Source organism: Crocodylus siamensis, chromosome 2 (assembly GCF_052110815.1).
Source record: "Crocodylus siamensis isolate JL-2025a chromosome 2, ASM5211081v1, whole genome shotgun sequence".
Lineage (NCBI taxonomy): Eukaryota > Metazoa > Chordata > Crocodylia > Crocodylidae > Crocodylus > Crocodylus siamensis.
The window spans coordinates 233889669-233904321 of NC_143396.1; the positions used below are offsets into that span (position 1 = coordinate 233889669).

At 48.1% G+C, this 14653-nt stretch overlaps 1 protein-coding gene across 1 annotated transcript in view; it reads left to right on the plus strand.

The window, feature by feature from the left end:
• Positions 1-208: 208 nt before the first annotated feature.
• The window catches only part of CCDC9B (coiled-coil domain containing 9B), a 94562-nt gene continuing 80117 nt past the window's right edge, over positions 209-14653 (plus strand). Inside the window, exon 1 of the mRNA XM_090034970.1 lies at positions 209-316. Coding sequence (XP_089891096.1) covers positions 296-316 — 21 coding nt within the window. The 5' untranslated portion in view covers positions 209-295. The remainder of the gene's footprint in view (positions 317-14653) is intronic.

The window sequence follows — 14653 nt, forward strand, 5'->3', positions numbered from 1 at the left end:
TCCACCAAGGTTTACGTGTTCCTATATGGGGTTATAGCATCGGGAAGTTAAAGGAAGTCGGGGGGGGGAGTGTTTTGTTTAAAAAGAGAGTAAGAGTCGAGAGGACACAGGCACTCACTCAAATACCCTGTCTGTGCTTGGTATATTAGGCAGCCAGTGCTCTTGGCTGGGAGCCCAGACGAGGCTTTTGTAATCAAAACATGATCTTGTATGCTGTGCAACCAGTGCTGAGAAAGGCCGTCTGATGGCTCTCTTCTTTTAGCTCTGCTTTGGAATCCACCAGGCTTCAGCGCTGATGTCCAAAATGCACCGATCTGTGAGTGCCGCCTTTGTTGTTACTGAGAGGGGAGTGGGGGATTCATTTCTCTATTTACAAGCCAAGAAGTGACTTGCACTCTCCCGCTTTTTGTTGTTTTTGTGGTTGTTTTGGGGGTTTATTTGCTGCCGGCAGATGCATATGGAAAATGATTTGAGATGTGTGGGAGGGTGGGGGGGTGGATTTCATATGCCAGTTATGGGGTAGTTTGCAGTGTCTGGCTCTGGACAGTGTGCTGATCCAGAAGGGTGGGGGTGGGCCATATAAATGTAATGTCAGGGAATACTAAACTACCCATCCTGTTATTAGGAATTAGAGGCTTTCAGCTGCAGCTGTTAGGTCAGAGGCTGAGAATATGTCTTAGAGAGCTGATGCATTGGTTTATATAGAGAAGTGTTAATTTAGGGCTCTGCCCCTCTCTCCTTTTTCTTCCCCTTACCTTCTCTGTCACCTTGCTCCCCTCTGAGGTTCCTCACTACAGAAAGAGCTGATTTGGGGAATATGCATGGAAGTGCTGTACACAGAATGATGTTTTCTGAGAAAAGAACTCATCCCAGGGACTGATGGACTTTCTGATGGGGTTGTGTGTATGTGCATTAAAAATTGCGGGGAGAAGGAACAGAATGAGATGCGACCATTTAGATGAAGCATGTTGCCTTTTGCTTTCCTTTTCTTCTTTTGTTAAATTTTATCTTTAACAGAGCCAGTCTCTCTCTTGCATTGCCCTGCCTATGTGTCTCCAAGGCATCAGGCTGAGCTTTCTGATTCACAACCACTGCACGTTTTTTCTGCCAAATCCATTTATAACTCTCTGCTCCAGTCACTCTGACATACGGGTGTCTTGGTTCCCCGGAAGAGCTTTATTCAGGAGAAGGTGAAGTGTGTCAGGATGGCAGGGTACCCAAGTGGCAAGGTAATAAGCATTCCTTCTAGAAACCCAGGAATGGGAACATAAGGCTTGTTATCGGCTAGATCAGAACAGCAGCTATTATGAAAGCGCTGACTATGCTTGAATGTATAATCATTCAATGATCCCTAGAGAATTACTGTCAGGGTTTTAAATGCTGCTCTGCATTTCTGCACTTGTGTTGTTTTTGTTTTGTCGTTGTGTTTATTTAAGTGCAGAGGGAATCGATTTCATTTGCTTCTGTCAATGGAATTGATTGTGAAAATAAAAAGGCTGAATAATGGCAAAACTTTTCTGACAATTGCCTCTACTGGAGTGTAGAATAACCCCTAGGGAAGTAGTGAGACTCCCATTGCTAGACTCATTTTAAACCAGGTTAAACACTTTCAAATGCATAATTGGGAACAGCAAGACTTTTACATATTTCCCATTTACAGATCTGTATGTGTATATACACACACACATTTCTAATGAGTTTCTGGAATGTGGATCTGCCATTCTCCATTCAAATTAATTTGAAAATTAAAAGGTGTGTGTTTCAGGGCACATAATAATCTGATCCCATCCTGAAAAAGGCAACACCCACAACACTCAGCTTGTCAATTCAGCACTCTCAGAATAGATTCTTTTCAAATAGATGTGGAATTCAACTTAAACCAGTCTTGCATAATTGTCATGAAAATATACACACCCAGTTATACCATCTAGTCACCTGTCATTTGCAAAGATGATTGATGATAGTGAAAAAGAATATTTCATTCACATAAAAAAATCAAAACAGTAAAAAACTCTCCAATAGGAGAATTATGCAAGGCCGGCTTAAATGTTTTCAAAGCAAACTTGAGCCAGAATTTACTGGTATGTGTGCAAACTATAGGCCTTATGAAGTCCTGTTACAGTGCCACTTATATATAATCACTCTGGTACCTATGGCATTCATGTTCAGTCACTACACAAATAAAACTATCTTTAACTACAACATGAGGCACCTTTTAGCAAACCAGTTTAGCCACCTTTTTCCTTATTGGTTTATTGACAATATCCCAATTCACACCTGATCCTTGATAGTTACATTTCGTATTCCTTGGACCTGATCCTCCTATGAGCTTTGTACAAGCGTATCTCTGTGCCTACAAAAAACTGATTCATTTCAGTTTAGCTCCACATGGGGTTAGTGATCTGTTTACATGAAGCCTATTGCAGGAGAGCAGGGCCTACATGTAATTAGCTCAGTAGATTAAATGTCTAAGGAACATTTGGGTACTACAACCAGGAAGCCCAGCGTTATTATTTTTAAAAGAAATCCCATGGTTTTTTATGAATGTTGTGAACAGTTAAGCTAGGTACAGATGTTTGGGGAGATTAGGGGGAAATTAGTTTGTATTAAAAATGGACACCCAATCTTAGTTCATCCAGATGAAGACCTTACACTTAGATTGACCTAACTAGGGATCTAAGTACAAACTGCTCAAGAAGTTTAGATTGGTCTAAAAATGGCCAACCTGATCTAAGTTAAGTGTACCACTGAGGTAGTCTAACTTAAATCAGATCAGGTGAGATCCATCTAACTGAGCTACTGAACAGATCCCAGCACATCTCCAGGGCTGGGAACGCCCAGCTGCTGTGCTGTGCTTTTCCTACAGCTCCCCTTCCCTCCCCCCCACCCCCAGCACAGGGCTATTTTTAGCCCTTTGCCCCTCTCCCAGATGAGCAGCTCCTCTCCCCGCCACCCAGTCTGCCAAATGCCCCATCCTACAAGCCACTCCCGGTGCCAGTTTTACTGTTATTCACTGGTACCAGGAGCTGATTGAAGTCAGGGTAAGAGAAGGGGTGAGTGGGACTGGGGGCATGGGTTTGCTGGGAAGGGTGTTTTTCATCTGGGGGTGGAGGGAGCTCGGGGGCTAAAAATAGCTCCTGGTTGGGGGTGGGGGGAAGGGGAGAGAACCCCCCCCCCATACCTCCCCACAGAACCTGCTAGCCCCACTAATCCTTCCAAACCCTCCTGGACCCCACCAACCCCTTGCTGTGCCCCAATCCCTCCAAGCCCCCTGAAGACCCAGCTTCCCCCCAGTCCCTGCTCCACTAACCCCCCTCTCATCCCAACTTACCTTAGATTAGGTGGCAATTTTTAACTCAATCTAACCTCTCTCTAACCTCCCCAAATGTCTGTTCATACCCTTATGGTCAGCAGCACTGTACTGATCAGAAGCTCAAAGGGACCACAGAATGCATTTGGGAGGGAAATTGAGGTAGACAATATCTGGGGGAGGCTGCTGGGCCTAGGAAAAATAGATAAAAAGGCAGTAGGAAATAGACAGATGGAACTGGAGGAGGATGAGAGAGAAATAAAGTAGTGTAAAAGTGATGCTGTAGCTGTGATGGTCCAGAAATTATGCAGAGGCAAACATTTATTATGGTGAGATCCTTTACTAGACCAGCTATGTAGTTGGGATAAAAGTTAGAAAAGCTTTCAAATGCAACACATTTTTTGTCAGGTCTCTGATGGTAGGCATAGCACATTGATACACAGCACAGGGGAAGGGGCAAGAGAAATTCTCAGAGGTAGCTGCCCATTTAATGCCCTGATGCCACAATTTGAAGAAGAAAAGAAGTTGGTAACTGGGAGATTGAGGCCTTTCAAAAGAAAGGAGGGTCATTTTGACCTTTCCTGCTTAGAAAGAATTCAGAAGTTGGGTAAAATATAAATGTGCCATAAAGCTGCTATCAGTGTTTAGACTTTGGTCTTTAGTGCCCAGTCACCTTATGAATTTTTGTTCCCAAGTTCTCCTTTTAAAATAAATAAAGAGAGCAGGCAAGAGATGTAGCATTCCCATGCAGAACAGTGGTGAGGAGAGAAAAGAAGCTTTGGGAAAGAGGGCAAGTTATGGGCCAGGGAAGGGAATAGAGTCTGGAAGGCAGAACATGGAGAACAGAAAGGGTTTGGACCAAGTGGAAGAGAGGAACCAGAGAAAAGAGGATGTCTGACTTGGAAGTTGTAAGGGGAGAGAGCTGCATGGAGGTAAGAGTGGGATGGGAGAGGGGAGAAAAAGGGGAGAAGAAAAAACTAGTTAAGGAGAGATTTAAAGGGAAAAATGGTCCCAGGGAAAAGAGACCTAGATAACAAGAACGTCAAGTAGAGAGAGGACAACACACAACTGAGATGCAATCAGTTTGAGATGTTCATGTTTTTTAAAGAGAAAGCTTAGTGTCAATTTTTTTTTTAATCATAAATCAGGCTTTAGTGTCCTTGTGAGAGGGGGCCATCTCGAAGCCAGTCCAATCATTGGCCTGCCTACCGGTCTAGGGCAATCCGCCTGCCTAACTCCAATTTGCCACACTTTTGTTGTAACTAAAAAAAAAGTTGTTCCCAGGTGGAAGGCTGCCCATTTAATGCCCTGATGCCAGAGGCACAATACATGGCTCTGTACTGCCCCTACACCATGTCCCATGCCTTGCATCATCAGTTGACTCTTATATAGTCCTTCCAGAGCCAAACTCTGCCCCTATGCTGGGCCTTTTTCATACTACTCCAAGTGGGGCAGAGTGAATGTAGCTCTATTGTTGGACCTCAGTCACACTACCCCTCATCAGGCCTCAGTCACACTGCCTTCCTCTGTATGGCCTTTCAGACTCCCTTGGCTCTACTCCATACAGTCCTTCAGGCTTCATCTCTAGCACTCATGGTCCTGACCCCTTGCAGAACTTCAATCTACCGAATTCAGACCCTACTCTATGACAGGGCACCAGGTCTATTGCCCCACACTCTGGGCTGACTCCAGCCCTGGCCAATACTTTGCTTCCTCACTGGGACCACTACTCTACCCCCTTACTGGAACTTCTGGGCCTTATGTCCCTTGGACCTCAGGGGTCTGATGACATGCCTGGACCACAAACCTGTCCCCTCTCTGGGGTAACCCACCAGATCATGGGGGCTGAGGTTTTCTGGTGCCTCATCCTCACCTTTAACTGGGGAGGCAGAGGTGTGGCATTTCCTGGGGACTGTTCCACCACACCATCCAACCCCAGCAGGGTGTAGTTTCAGGTCATGGCCCAGGACCAGGAACCACCTCCATTCCCATAGTTCCTACCCTTGACCTCCAGGTGTTCTGGGAGCAGTAGTACTCCAGCCAAGTGATGTTCACCTTCAGATCTCCAGTTGTAACTACTGACCCTGCCCCCTGGGCCTGGTTTTAAACTCTGGCAGCCATGCCTTCCTCCAGTCCGGGCCTCCTGGTTGTCATGTGACCACCTGATTGGCTCTGCTGTCACCTGTGGGCTGCTCTGCTGCCTACTCAAATCCTTAAAGTGGCAGGGACCAAAAGCTGTACTGCCAAACTCCTAATGTATGGGACTCAGGTAGACCTGACAGTGGGTGTGAAGTGGATGCAGAACTCAAGCGTTTTGCATCATACACATAGACAAAGGGATAACCTGCCCTCAGTTAAAAGACAGATTTACCAGCACATAAGAAAACAAAGTGCTGATTTTCTTGATGCTTAAAGCGGTTCGTTTCTCTGGAGGCCACCAAAATCACAGACACACACTCATTAGATGGCACAAAAGGTGTATTTGCAAATAGGGTCAGAGCAGAGTCAAAAACTCAGATTACTCTGAACCCACCAAGGAATTTTGCACGTGTGCCTCCTGGGCACGTGTGCAGAAACAGGAACTCTTACAGCTCACTTCCGTTTCATACAAGCATACATGTGGTTACATCACTACATACATTGCATGTATAGTATAATTAACTACTTAAGTATGCAGGGCAGAGAGGTAAATATGCATCAGCTAATTAAGCATGCTCAGAGACTACTATAGGTCACCAAGAGTTCAAACCCCCCACTTTCAAGGACACAGTCAGTTGAATTCCAGCTTCTGTAATCTGTATGAGAAAGGCTAGGGAGAAGCTGGGGGAGAGTCTGCGATTTAGTATAAGAAAAGCTGTGGCAAGGCTGGGCAAGGAAAAAAAGTCCTTGGCAGTGTTTCTTTCTTATCAGGTGCAAGATGCAAGCTGTGCATTTCTAACAATACTCCATTTCTAACAATATTCCATTTCTAACATTCTGGTAGATGGACATGATGAGAATGATTTCAGGAAATCTTGAGCCTGGGTTTTAACTGTACATTGGTTGGTGTTTTACAAGAATATTTTGTGCTATTAGCAAGTTATATTAACACAATTTATTACAAAAACATTAAGAATTCTATAATTCTTGATACCCTGGCCACAGAAGCAAGAGAGCAGGAAGATTTCAGCTTTCCTAATTCTTCAAGTTACATTGCTTGCCTTCCTAGTAATGGACAAAAACTTGGAAAGATGAAGCAAGTGCATGTTACAAACTTGGCATCCTACTTGCTTTGTCTTATTTGTGCCTAAGAACTTTGCAATTCCTTCCCCTTAATTTTTCAGTAGTTAGAGAATCACAGGATTGGAAAGGACCTCAGGGATCATCTAGTCCACTACCCTCCACAGATGCAGGGTTCACTGTAAACAATCCCAGACAGATACCTGGTCAGCCTATTCCTGTAAATCTACAGTGAAGGAGATTCCACAACTTCCTTTGTTCCATTGTCCTACTGTTATAATTTCTGATAAAGCTTCCCCTGAGATTTGATCTAAATCTTTTGTATTGTACTTTAAATCCAGTGCCTCATACTGCACTTCATGCTGAGTGAGAACCATATTTTGTCCCCTGTATGGCAGTTTTCAAATACATGAAAATTAGCTGAAACCCACAGAATATTTGCAATTAAATTTTTATTGCAAAAGTAGTTATTTAAATACAGGACTTTTAGTTATCCTTTGGCTGAATACTTTAACAGAATCAAAACTTCTCACCCTTGAAAAGGCTACATAAAGCTGTCCATGTGTAAACACAGGCTTAGGAATAAAAATATATATTTTGTCAAAAGTCTGACCTTGTGACTTGTTTATAGTCATAGAATAAGAGGGCCCTTGTACATGTGATGAAATTCCTTCTTTTAGTGATTTAATTGCCCTTTTTAACAATTAAATTGTGTAACAGTGTACACGTTTGGTGGCATATTTCAAATTAAATGACTTTTCTATGTTGCAGACTAAAACACATCCCATGTATTTTAGTTTACTATGTAACAAATTACAGTGATATTCCGTACCTGTACAAGGGCCCTATTTGGAGAAGGCAGTGGGGACGGTGCACAGGGTGGTGGTAGAAGCCCAGGCGTGCAGGGGGTCACAGGGCAGCCCAGGCATGGGCTCCAGGTGGCTGCAGTGGGGGGGAAAGGGGTGTGCACAGACAGACACAGAGCCTGTAGGCAGCTAGGACTGCAGCCAGATAACGCACGGAGCACTGCCCTCCACAGCAGGTAAGTTGGGGAAGGGGAAGGGGTGTGGTGGGGAGGCAGATCAAGGCCACCACAGTGAAGGAGGGAGTGGGGCAGGGGCTGGGGTGAGTGGGGCCTTGGGGCAGGTGATGGGACACTCGGAGCCCGGGCAGTTTGTCCAGGGGTGCGGGTGGGGGGCGGTGCTCCTGCCACTGCATGCACCTCAGAAAAGGATGGGGGTATATGTGCCCCTTGGATTTGTGCAAGGAGCAGAGGCGGGCTGCCTGCTATGCATTGGGCTCTGTACGCTGCTGCTGCAGGAGTGCAATGGCAGCAGCATGCAGAGCCAAGTGCTCCCCCTGCTTCTGCCCCATCCCAGCTATCTGCAGACTCCACATGTCTGTGCATGCCTGCTGTAGCATCCCGGAGCCCCCACCCAGGCTGCCCTGCGGCCCTCTGTGCTGCCTTGTGTTTGAGTGGTCTAAACCCTATTAGCCCTGGCCTTCCACCACTTATGCTTGTGACCCTTAAAAATCACGGTGTGGGGAGAATTTTGTGGTTTCTGTGTAGCTTGCAAAATCCCAATTTTCTCAGGGCTCTAATAATAACAACATATTTATTCTGTCTGTTCAGAGCACTCTGATTGGTTGTTCAGTAAGAATTGATTGGCTGCTGAGGCAACCAATCAAAGTGCTCTAGACAGACAAACTAAGCCTATTATTATTAGAGATTGCTATCCTGTTGCCTGTTACTTCCCTTTTATCTCAATTAAACCCAAGTAGTTACTTCATCCTTTCCTCATGTGGCTAGGATTCTGATCTCTTTGGCTCACAGAGCCATTTAGTTATGTCCTACTTTGTAACTGGTTCCAGCAGATCCTATTTCCACTGCCAGTGATGTGTACTCTCATTGGGCACATTCTTCCAGACCATGAAGTCTCATAGAGAATTCATCAAGACAGAATATTGCTCCTGTGGATGACTGCAAGACCCAGCACCTGCAGCACTTCGCTGTTCTTATGCTCAAATCTAGGAGGCACCATCAGGTGCATTTCATAGACATTATGGAAGGGACCTCGGAAGATCATCGAGTGCAGCCCCCCGCCCAAAGGGCAGGAAGTCAGCTGGGGTCATAGGATCCCAGCAAAATAAGCATCCAATTTGCTCTTGAAGGTGTTCAGTGTAGGTGCTTGAACCACCTCCGATGGCAGGCTGTTCCAGACCTTGGGGGCTCGGACAGTAAAGAAATTCTTCCTTATGTCCAGCCTGAAACAGTCTTGTAGTAGTTTATGACCGTTTGACTTCGTCATCCCTTGGGGCGCTCTGGTGAACAGATGTTCCCCCAGATCCTGGTGGTCACCCCCGATAAACTTATAGGTGGCCATCAGATCACCCCTGAGCCTACGCTTTTCCAAGCTAAAGAGCCCCATGGATCTCAGCCTGTCATCGTAAGGTCTGCTTTTCTGACATCTGATCATGTGCATGGCTCTTGTCTGGACTCTCTCAAGCTTCTCCACATCCTTTTTGAATTGTGGAGCTTAAAACTGGATGCAGTACTCCAGCTGCGGCCTCGCCAAGGCCGAGTACAGGGGGAGAAGGACATCCTGGGATTTGCCTGAGAAGCATCTATGGATGCAAGCCAGCACTTTGGTTGCTTTACTAGCCACAGCATCGCATTGCAGGCGCATGTTCATCTTGTGGTCAATGATGACCCCCAAGTCTCTTTCTTCCGTAGTGCTAGCCAGTGTAGCACTGCCGAGCCTGTAAGGAGAGCCAGGAGTTTTCAAAGATCCGTGCCAGGGGCTGGACTATGATACTTGCCAGCTCCTTGAGTACCCTGGGATGTAGATTGTCAGGGCCGGCTGACTTGAAGGTATGCAGCCTCTCAAGGTGTTCCTTCATGCGGGTCAGCATTAATGGAGGGCAGGGGATCTCCCTCACCCAGACCTCCCTGTCCTGTAGCAGGCATGGGTGTCCCATGGGACTGATGAAAGACCAATGCAAAGTACCCATTTAATAGGTTGGCTTTTTCCTGGGCGTCAGTTGTCAATTGCCCCATCTGGTTCAGCAGGGGTCCAGTGTTGCCCTTACTTTTCCTCCAGCTCCCCACATATCTTAAAAAGGACTTTTTATTGTCCTTGATGCTCAAAACTAGTTGGAGTTCAGTTGTAGCCTTGGCTTTCCTGGTTTGCACCCTGCAGGACCAGACCAGTGCAGAATAATCCTCCTTGGAGGTGAATCCCATCCTCCATCCTTTGTAGGCCTTTCTTTTTAGCCTCAGGAGGTCTGCTAGGTCCCTGGAGAGCCAGGGGAGCAGCTGTGCCCTCTTGCTGCCTTTCCTCCGAGAGGGAATAGAATTAGCTTGTGCATTGAGGATCGCTCCCTTGAGAAGCAACCACCCTTCTTGAACATTTGGTATTGCAGAGTAGAGTTGAGTGAGACAAGAGTACAATTTTTGCCAAGGACAGTGGTGTAATTCCTAATCTCTGCCAAAGCTGCCATGTGCCTGTCAGTGCCTCCTGGCTGAATGTCTCTTTTGAAAGACTTTTGCATAGTAGAGCAGAAAGAAGTCAATTTACTTAGCTCTAAAGAATGAAGGGCTGATTCTATCCAGCTGGGATTTGATTCTTAGTCTCCAAGAAGCCAAGTTATTTCCAACCCAAGGCATGGACTATTTATAGGATCACTAGTACTGGTATATTCTTGTAGATACAAAGCAAACCAACAGGTCAATATCCTCTCCCTCAATTTATTTTCTCTGCTGATGATCCACATGTTTTGAGTTTTTACAGAGTCCCCTTACAGGCATAAAAGTGACTTAGAAAGTATTTGCAGCAGTGATCCAAACAAGTGGGATTCCAGAGGCCATCATACCTGCAGTTGTGAACAAACACAACATGCTGTGGTGTCAAAACAGGAAGTGCTGCTCAGGCCCAATAATGACTGCTGTCATTCTGTATGGCCCATTAAACAAGGGATAATGAGTATGAAAGGCTAAAATATAAAACTTGTATGCTGGGATAACCAACCAGACAGAGATTTATTGTTCCCTTGACTTCTCTGTGTAACATGGGGAGAGATGAGAGAGGTGCTGACCACAGAGTAGTTTATTCCTTAAACAAATATTTTAAGACATGCATGAAACCTCTATTAGTTCTGGGCAGGAGCAGTGAGTGTTTGTCAATGCTGTGCCTCAGTTTCATAGTTTCATAGTTGGTAGGGTTGGAAGGGACCTGAGCAGAGACTCCCTGCCATTGGCAGGAAAGGATGCTGGTCAAATGACCCTGGCAAGGTGATTGTCTAGCTTCCTTTTGAAGACCCCCAGGGTAGGAGCGAGCACCACTTCCCTTGGAAGTTGGTTCCAGATCCTAGCTGCCCTGACTGTGAAGTAGTGCCTCCTGATATCTAGCCTCTATCAACTTATGGATGTTATTCCTTGTTACTCCGGGTAGTGCTTGGGGGAACAGGGACTCTCCCATTGCCTGCTGGTCTCCCTTGACCAGTTTATAGATGGCCACCAGATCCCCTCTTAGCTTTCTCTTGTGAAGGCTGAACAGGTTCAGGTCCCATAGCCTCCCCTCATAGGGCCTACCTTGCTGTCCCCTGATCATGTGTGTGGCCCTCCTCTGGACCCTCTCCATGCTGTCCACATCCCTCTTGAAGTGCAGCGCCCAGAACTGGACGCAGTACTCCAGCTGTGGCCTGACCAGTGCCACATAGAGGGGGAGGATCACCTCCTTGGACCTGCTCGAGATGCATCTGTGGATTCATGACAAGGTGCGGTTGGCCTTCCTGACTGTGTCCCTACACTGCCGGCCCATATTCATCTTGGAATCAATAGTGACTCCAAGATCCTTTTCTGTCTCTGCACTGACGAGAAGGGAGTTCCCCAGCCTGCAGGCATGCTGCTGGTTCTTCCTCCCCTGTTCTCATCTGCCCACCCCTAACCTGTCCAGATCTAATTGCAGCCTGTCCCTGATGTTGTACAAAATCAGCCATACTAAGCAGCCTCTGGGTTAACACCTGATTAGTGTGAGACTGGTGATAGTTCCACTAACTCCCCTAAAACTTTTGCTCTCCCCCACAAACTCTTGCTTAAGTGCCACTCCCACCATTTCTGGTGCTGCTGCTGCTACAGCAGGAAGCTGGGCTCCCATTCCCTCCTCCTGCCCCTGCTCCTGTCCCTGCCACTGGGGGTGGCATGGGGTAGCCCATAAGGCTCAGGAGGTCTGGAAACCTGTGCAATGTGTAGCCGCAGCCACTCAGAAGTTGGACAGTCCTGCTGTAGGTTATTAGCGTCATGTGTAATAACTGAATGCAGATAACATCTATGATAAGGCAGATCTGCTGCATATGATCACCAGGTGTACAGCCTAGTGCTTTAAAAGCCAATTGGTGCTCTGGGTTATAGTGGGAAGCAATGTGGCAGCACTGAATGTTCAAACTGGTAGTGCCCACAAACATGGTTTGTGCCATGGCAACAATCCTAGCATTCGCTTCCCTCTCCTCACCACCCCTGTCCATCTTGCTTCATTCTGTGAGTGAGCATAGCGGGTAAGGACACTGGCTGACAAGAGTTCTGCAGCACTAGGATACTAAAGTGATAAGCAATATAGAATTGCCTTATAAAAAGAAACACATGGCACTTCAGAGATCTTAATGGGTGCACCTACATGTGCACTTGACTGTGGAGTTGACTAATTAGCTCTACAATAAAGCATGTCGTGCATCCAAAGGTGCATCTCAAGCCAGTCCAGAGAGGTGATACTCCCCCTCTATGTGACATTGGTCAGGCCACAATTGGAGTACTGTGTCCAGTACTGGGTGCCGCACTTTAAAAAGGATGTGGCCAGCCTGGAGAGAGTTCAGAGGAGGGCCACCCACTTGGTGAGAGGGCTGCAGGACAGGCCCTATCAGGAGAGACTGAGGGACCTGAACCTGTTCAGCCTCAGCAAGAGGAGGCTGAGGGGGGACCTGGTGGCTGCCTACAAACTCATCAGGGGAGATCATCAGCAAATAGGAAGAGCCCTTTTCTCCCCAGCACCACCTGATGCAATGCAAGGAAGAATGGTAATAAGCTGATGGAGAATCGGTTTAGGTTACAGATCAGAAGGCAATATTTTACAGTTAGGGTGGCCAGAATCTGGAACCAACTTCCCAGGAAGTGGTACTCACCGCTACCTTGGGCAAATTCAAAAAGAGGTTAGATGATCACCTGTCTGGGGTCTTGTGAACCCAGCATTCATTCCTGCCTGTGGCAGGGGGTCAGGCTAGATGATCTGATCAGGTCCCTCCTGACCCTATCTACTATGAAACTATGAAACTATCACAGTCTACACGTGTGCTGGTATTAGGGCACAGTAAATTGATTAACTGTGCCATAGGATAGTACTGTCCCTGACAGTCAGGAGCAGTACTTTCCTATGGCAGAGTAATTTACTCCACTGAAACACACATGTAGACAGTGAAAAGGGCTGGCTGGAGCATGAGGGTGCTACATTGCAGGGGCTCCCTACCTCCACACTGTATACCCTTGCAGTCCTCCGCCACCATGCTCTTGCCGCCAACAGCACTGCCACCACCTGAGGGAGCTTGCCATGTCCCCCCAGCCTCCGGAGGCATGCAGCGTTCATGCACCCTTGTGCCCCAGCCAGCCCCTCTGTTGCCCAACACCACCATTTCCTGAAGCTCAGGCATGGCCCTCTGCCAGCCCAGGACTGCTTCACCCTGGCTCAAAGTGCTGCAGTTCTGGGTGCACATGTAAATGTTGTGCTCAGGAGCAATTTTCTGTGGCTCAAATTGCACCGAAGTTTATCATGTTGCATGTATAACCCTGGGCACAACACTACCAGCACCCTCCCCTAAATAGTGGGACCCTGGGGTACCTGATGGCCAGTGGCCCTGCCCAGCTACCTGGGTAGCTGCTGCCAGGTCCCCAAGCAGAGAGCCCCCCCTTACAATCAACCAACTTTGCTGACCATTATAAAACTATTCACAGGGTTTAATTATTTACAAGGTAACATATAACCAATGTAGTAGAGCAGGGGTCGGCAACCCCTGGCACGTGTGCCGAGCATGGCACGCGAGGCCATTTTGCTCGGCACACCGCAGCTAGCCCCGGCTCTGGATAGTTGCTGCCAGCAAGGAAGCCTGGGCTGCTCACAGCAGGGCTTGCAATGGGCCGGGCTCCATGCTGGCAGCGACTGCAGAGGCACCTCAGGGTGGGCTGCACTGCCCTGCTGTCCACTCCAAGGTGTGCATGCAGTTGCCACCAGCACAGAACTGATGCCGGAGCTGTGGAGCCTGGTGCAGCCGTTTGCAGCCTGCCTGTTTCTTGCTGTTGCTGCCCAGAGCCCGGGCTGCCTGCAAACATCTGCACGGGGCTCTGGGAGCCTGCCGTCACCTCCGTGCCGGGAGCCGGGGAGAGGCCAGGGCTACACTGCCTCAGGCCCCTCCCACCACCCGCTCTGAGGCACAGGTGCATGTGCCAACAGGGAGCTGATGCCAGAGCCTGGAGCCCGGCACAGCTGTTTGGAGCCTCCCAGCTGCAGCCAGAAGCCTGGGCTTAGGGGCAGGGGCTTTGGGTGAGGGGCACAGGGCAGCAGGACTGGGGGCATAAGCAGGGTCCTGCCTGGCCAGGGGTTTCTGGTTGCTGGAGTAGAGCCTGCCCCTCCTGAGAGCCTTCTCACTCTCAGGGGAAAAACCAGGGCAATGTTCAGCCTCTTCCCTGGCCCTGCGTCCCCTCCCCTGCTGTGTTCACCCAGCCACACAGGGCTTGCAGGAGGAGGGTCTTCCCAGGCTCAGAGTCTCCTCATAGGCAACTCCCTTCCTGTGCCCGCCTGGCAGAGGGGGGGCAGGGAGGGAGGGATGGAGAACAGACACCCCTGCAGCCTCTGCTGCTACTTCTGCAGGGCTCTGCCAGGGGCTTTTGGAGGGACAGCCGTGGGGCAACCTTTTCCCTGGTCTCCAGCTTGCCTCTCACCCCCTCTCTCTCCTTTGTTCTCCCCCTGTGGAAAACTGCTCCCCTCTTTTAACCAAGCCTCCCAGCCAACCCCAGGCCAGGACTGTCACAGGCCAGCTGGGCACTGTGAGTATATCAATTTAGTTGCAGACTGACTGAGCACT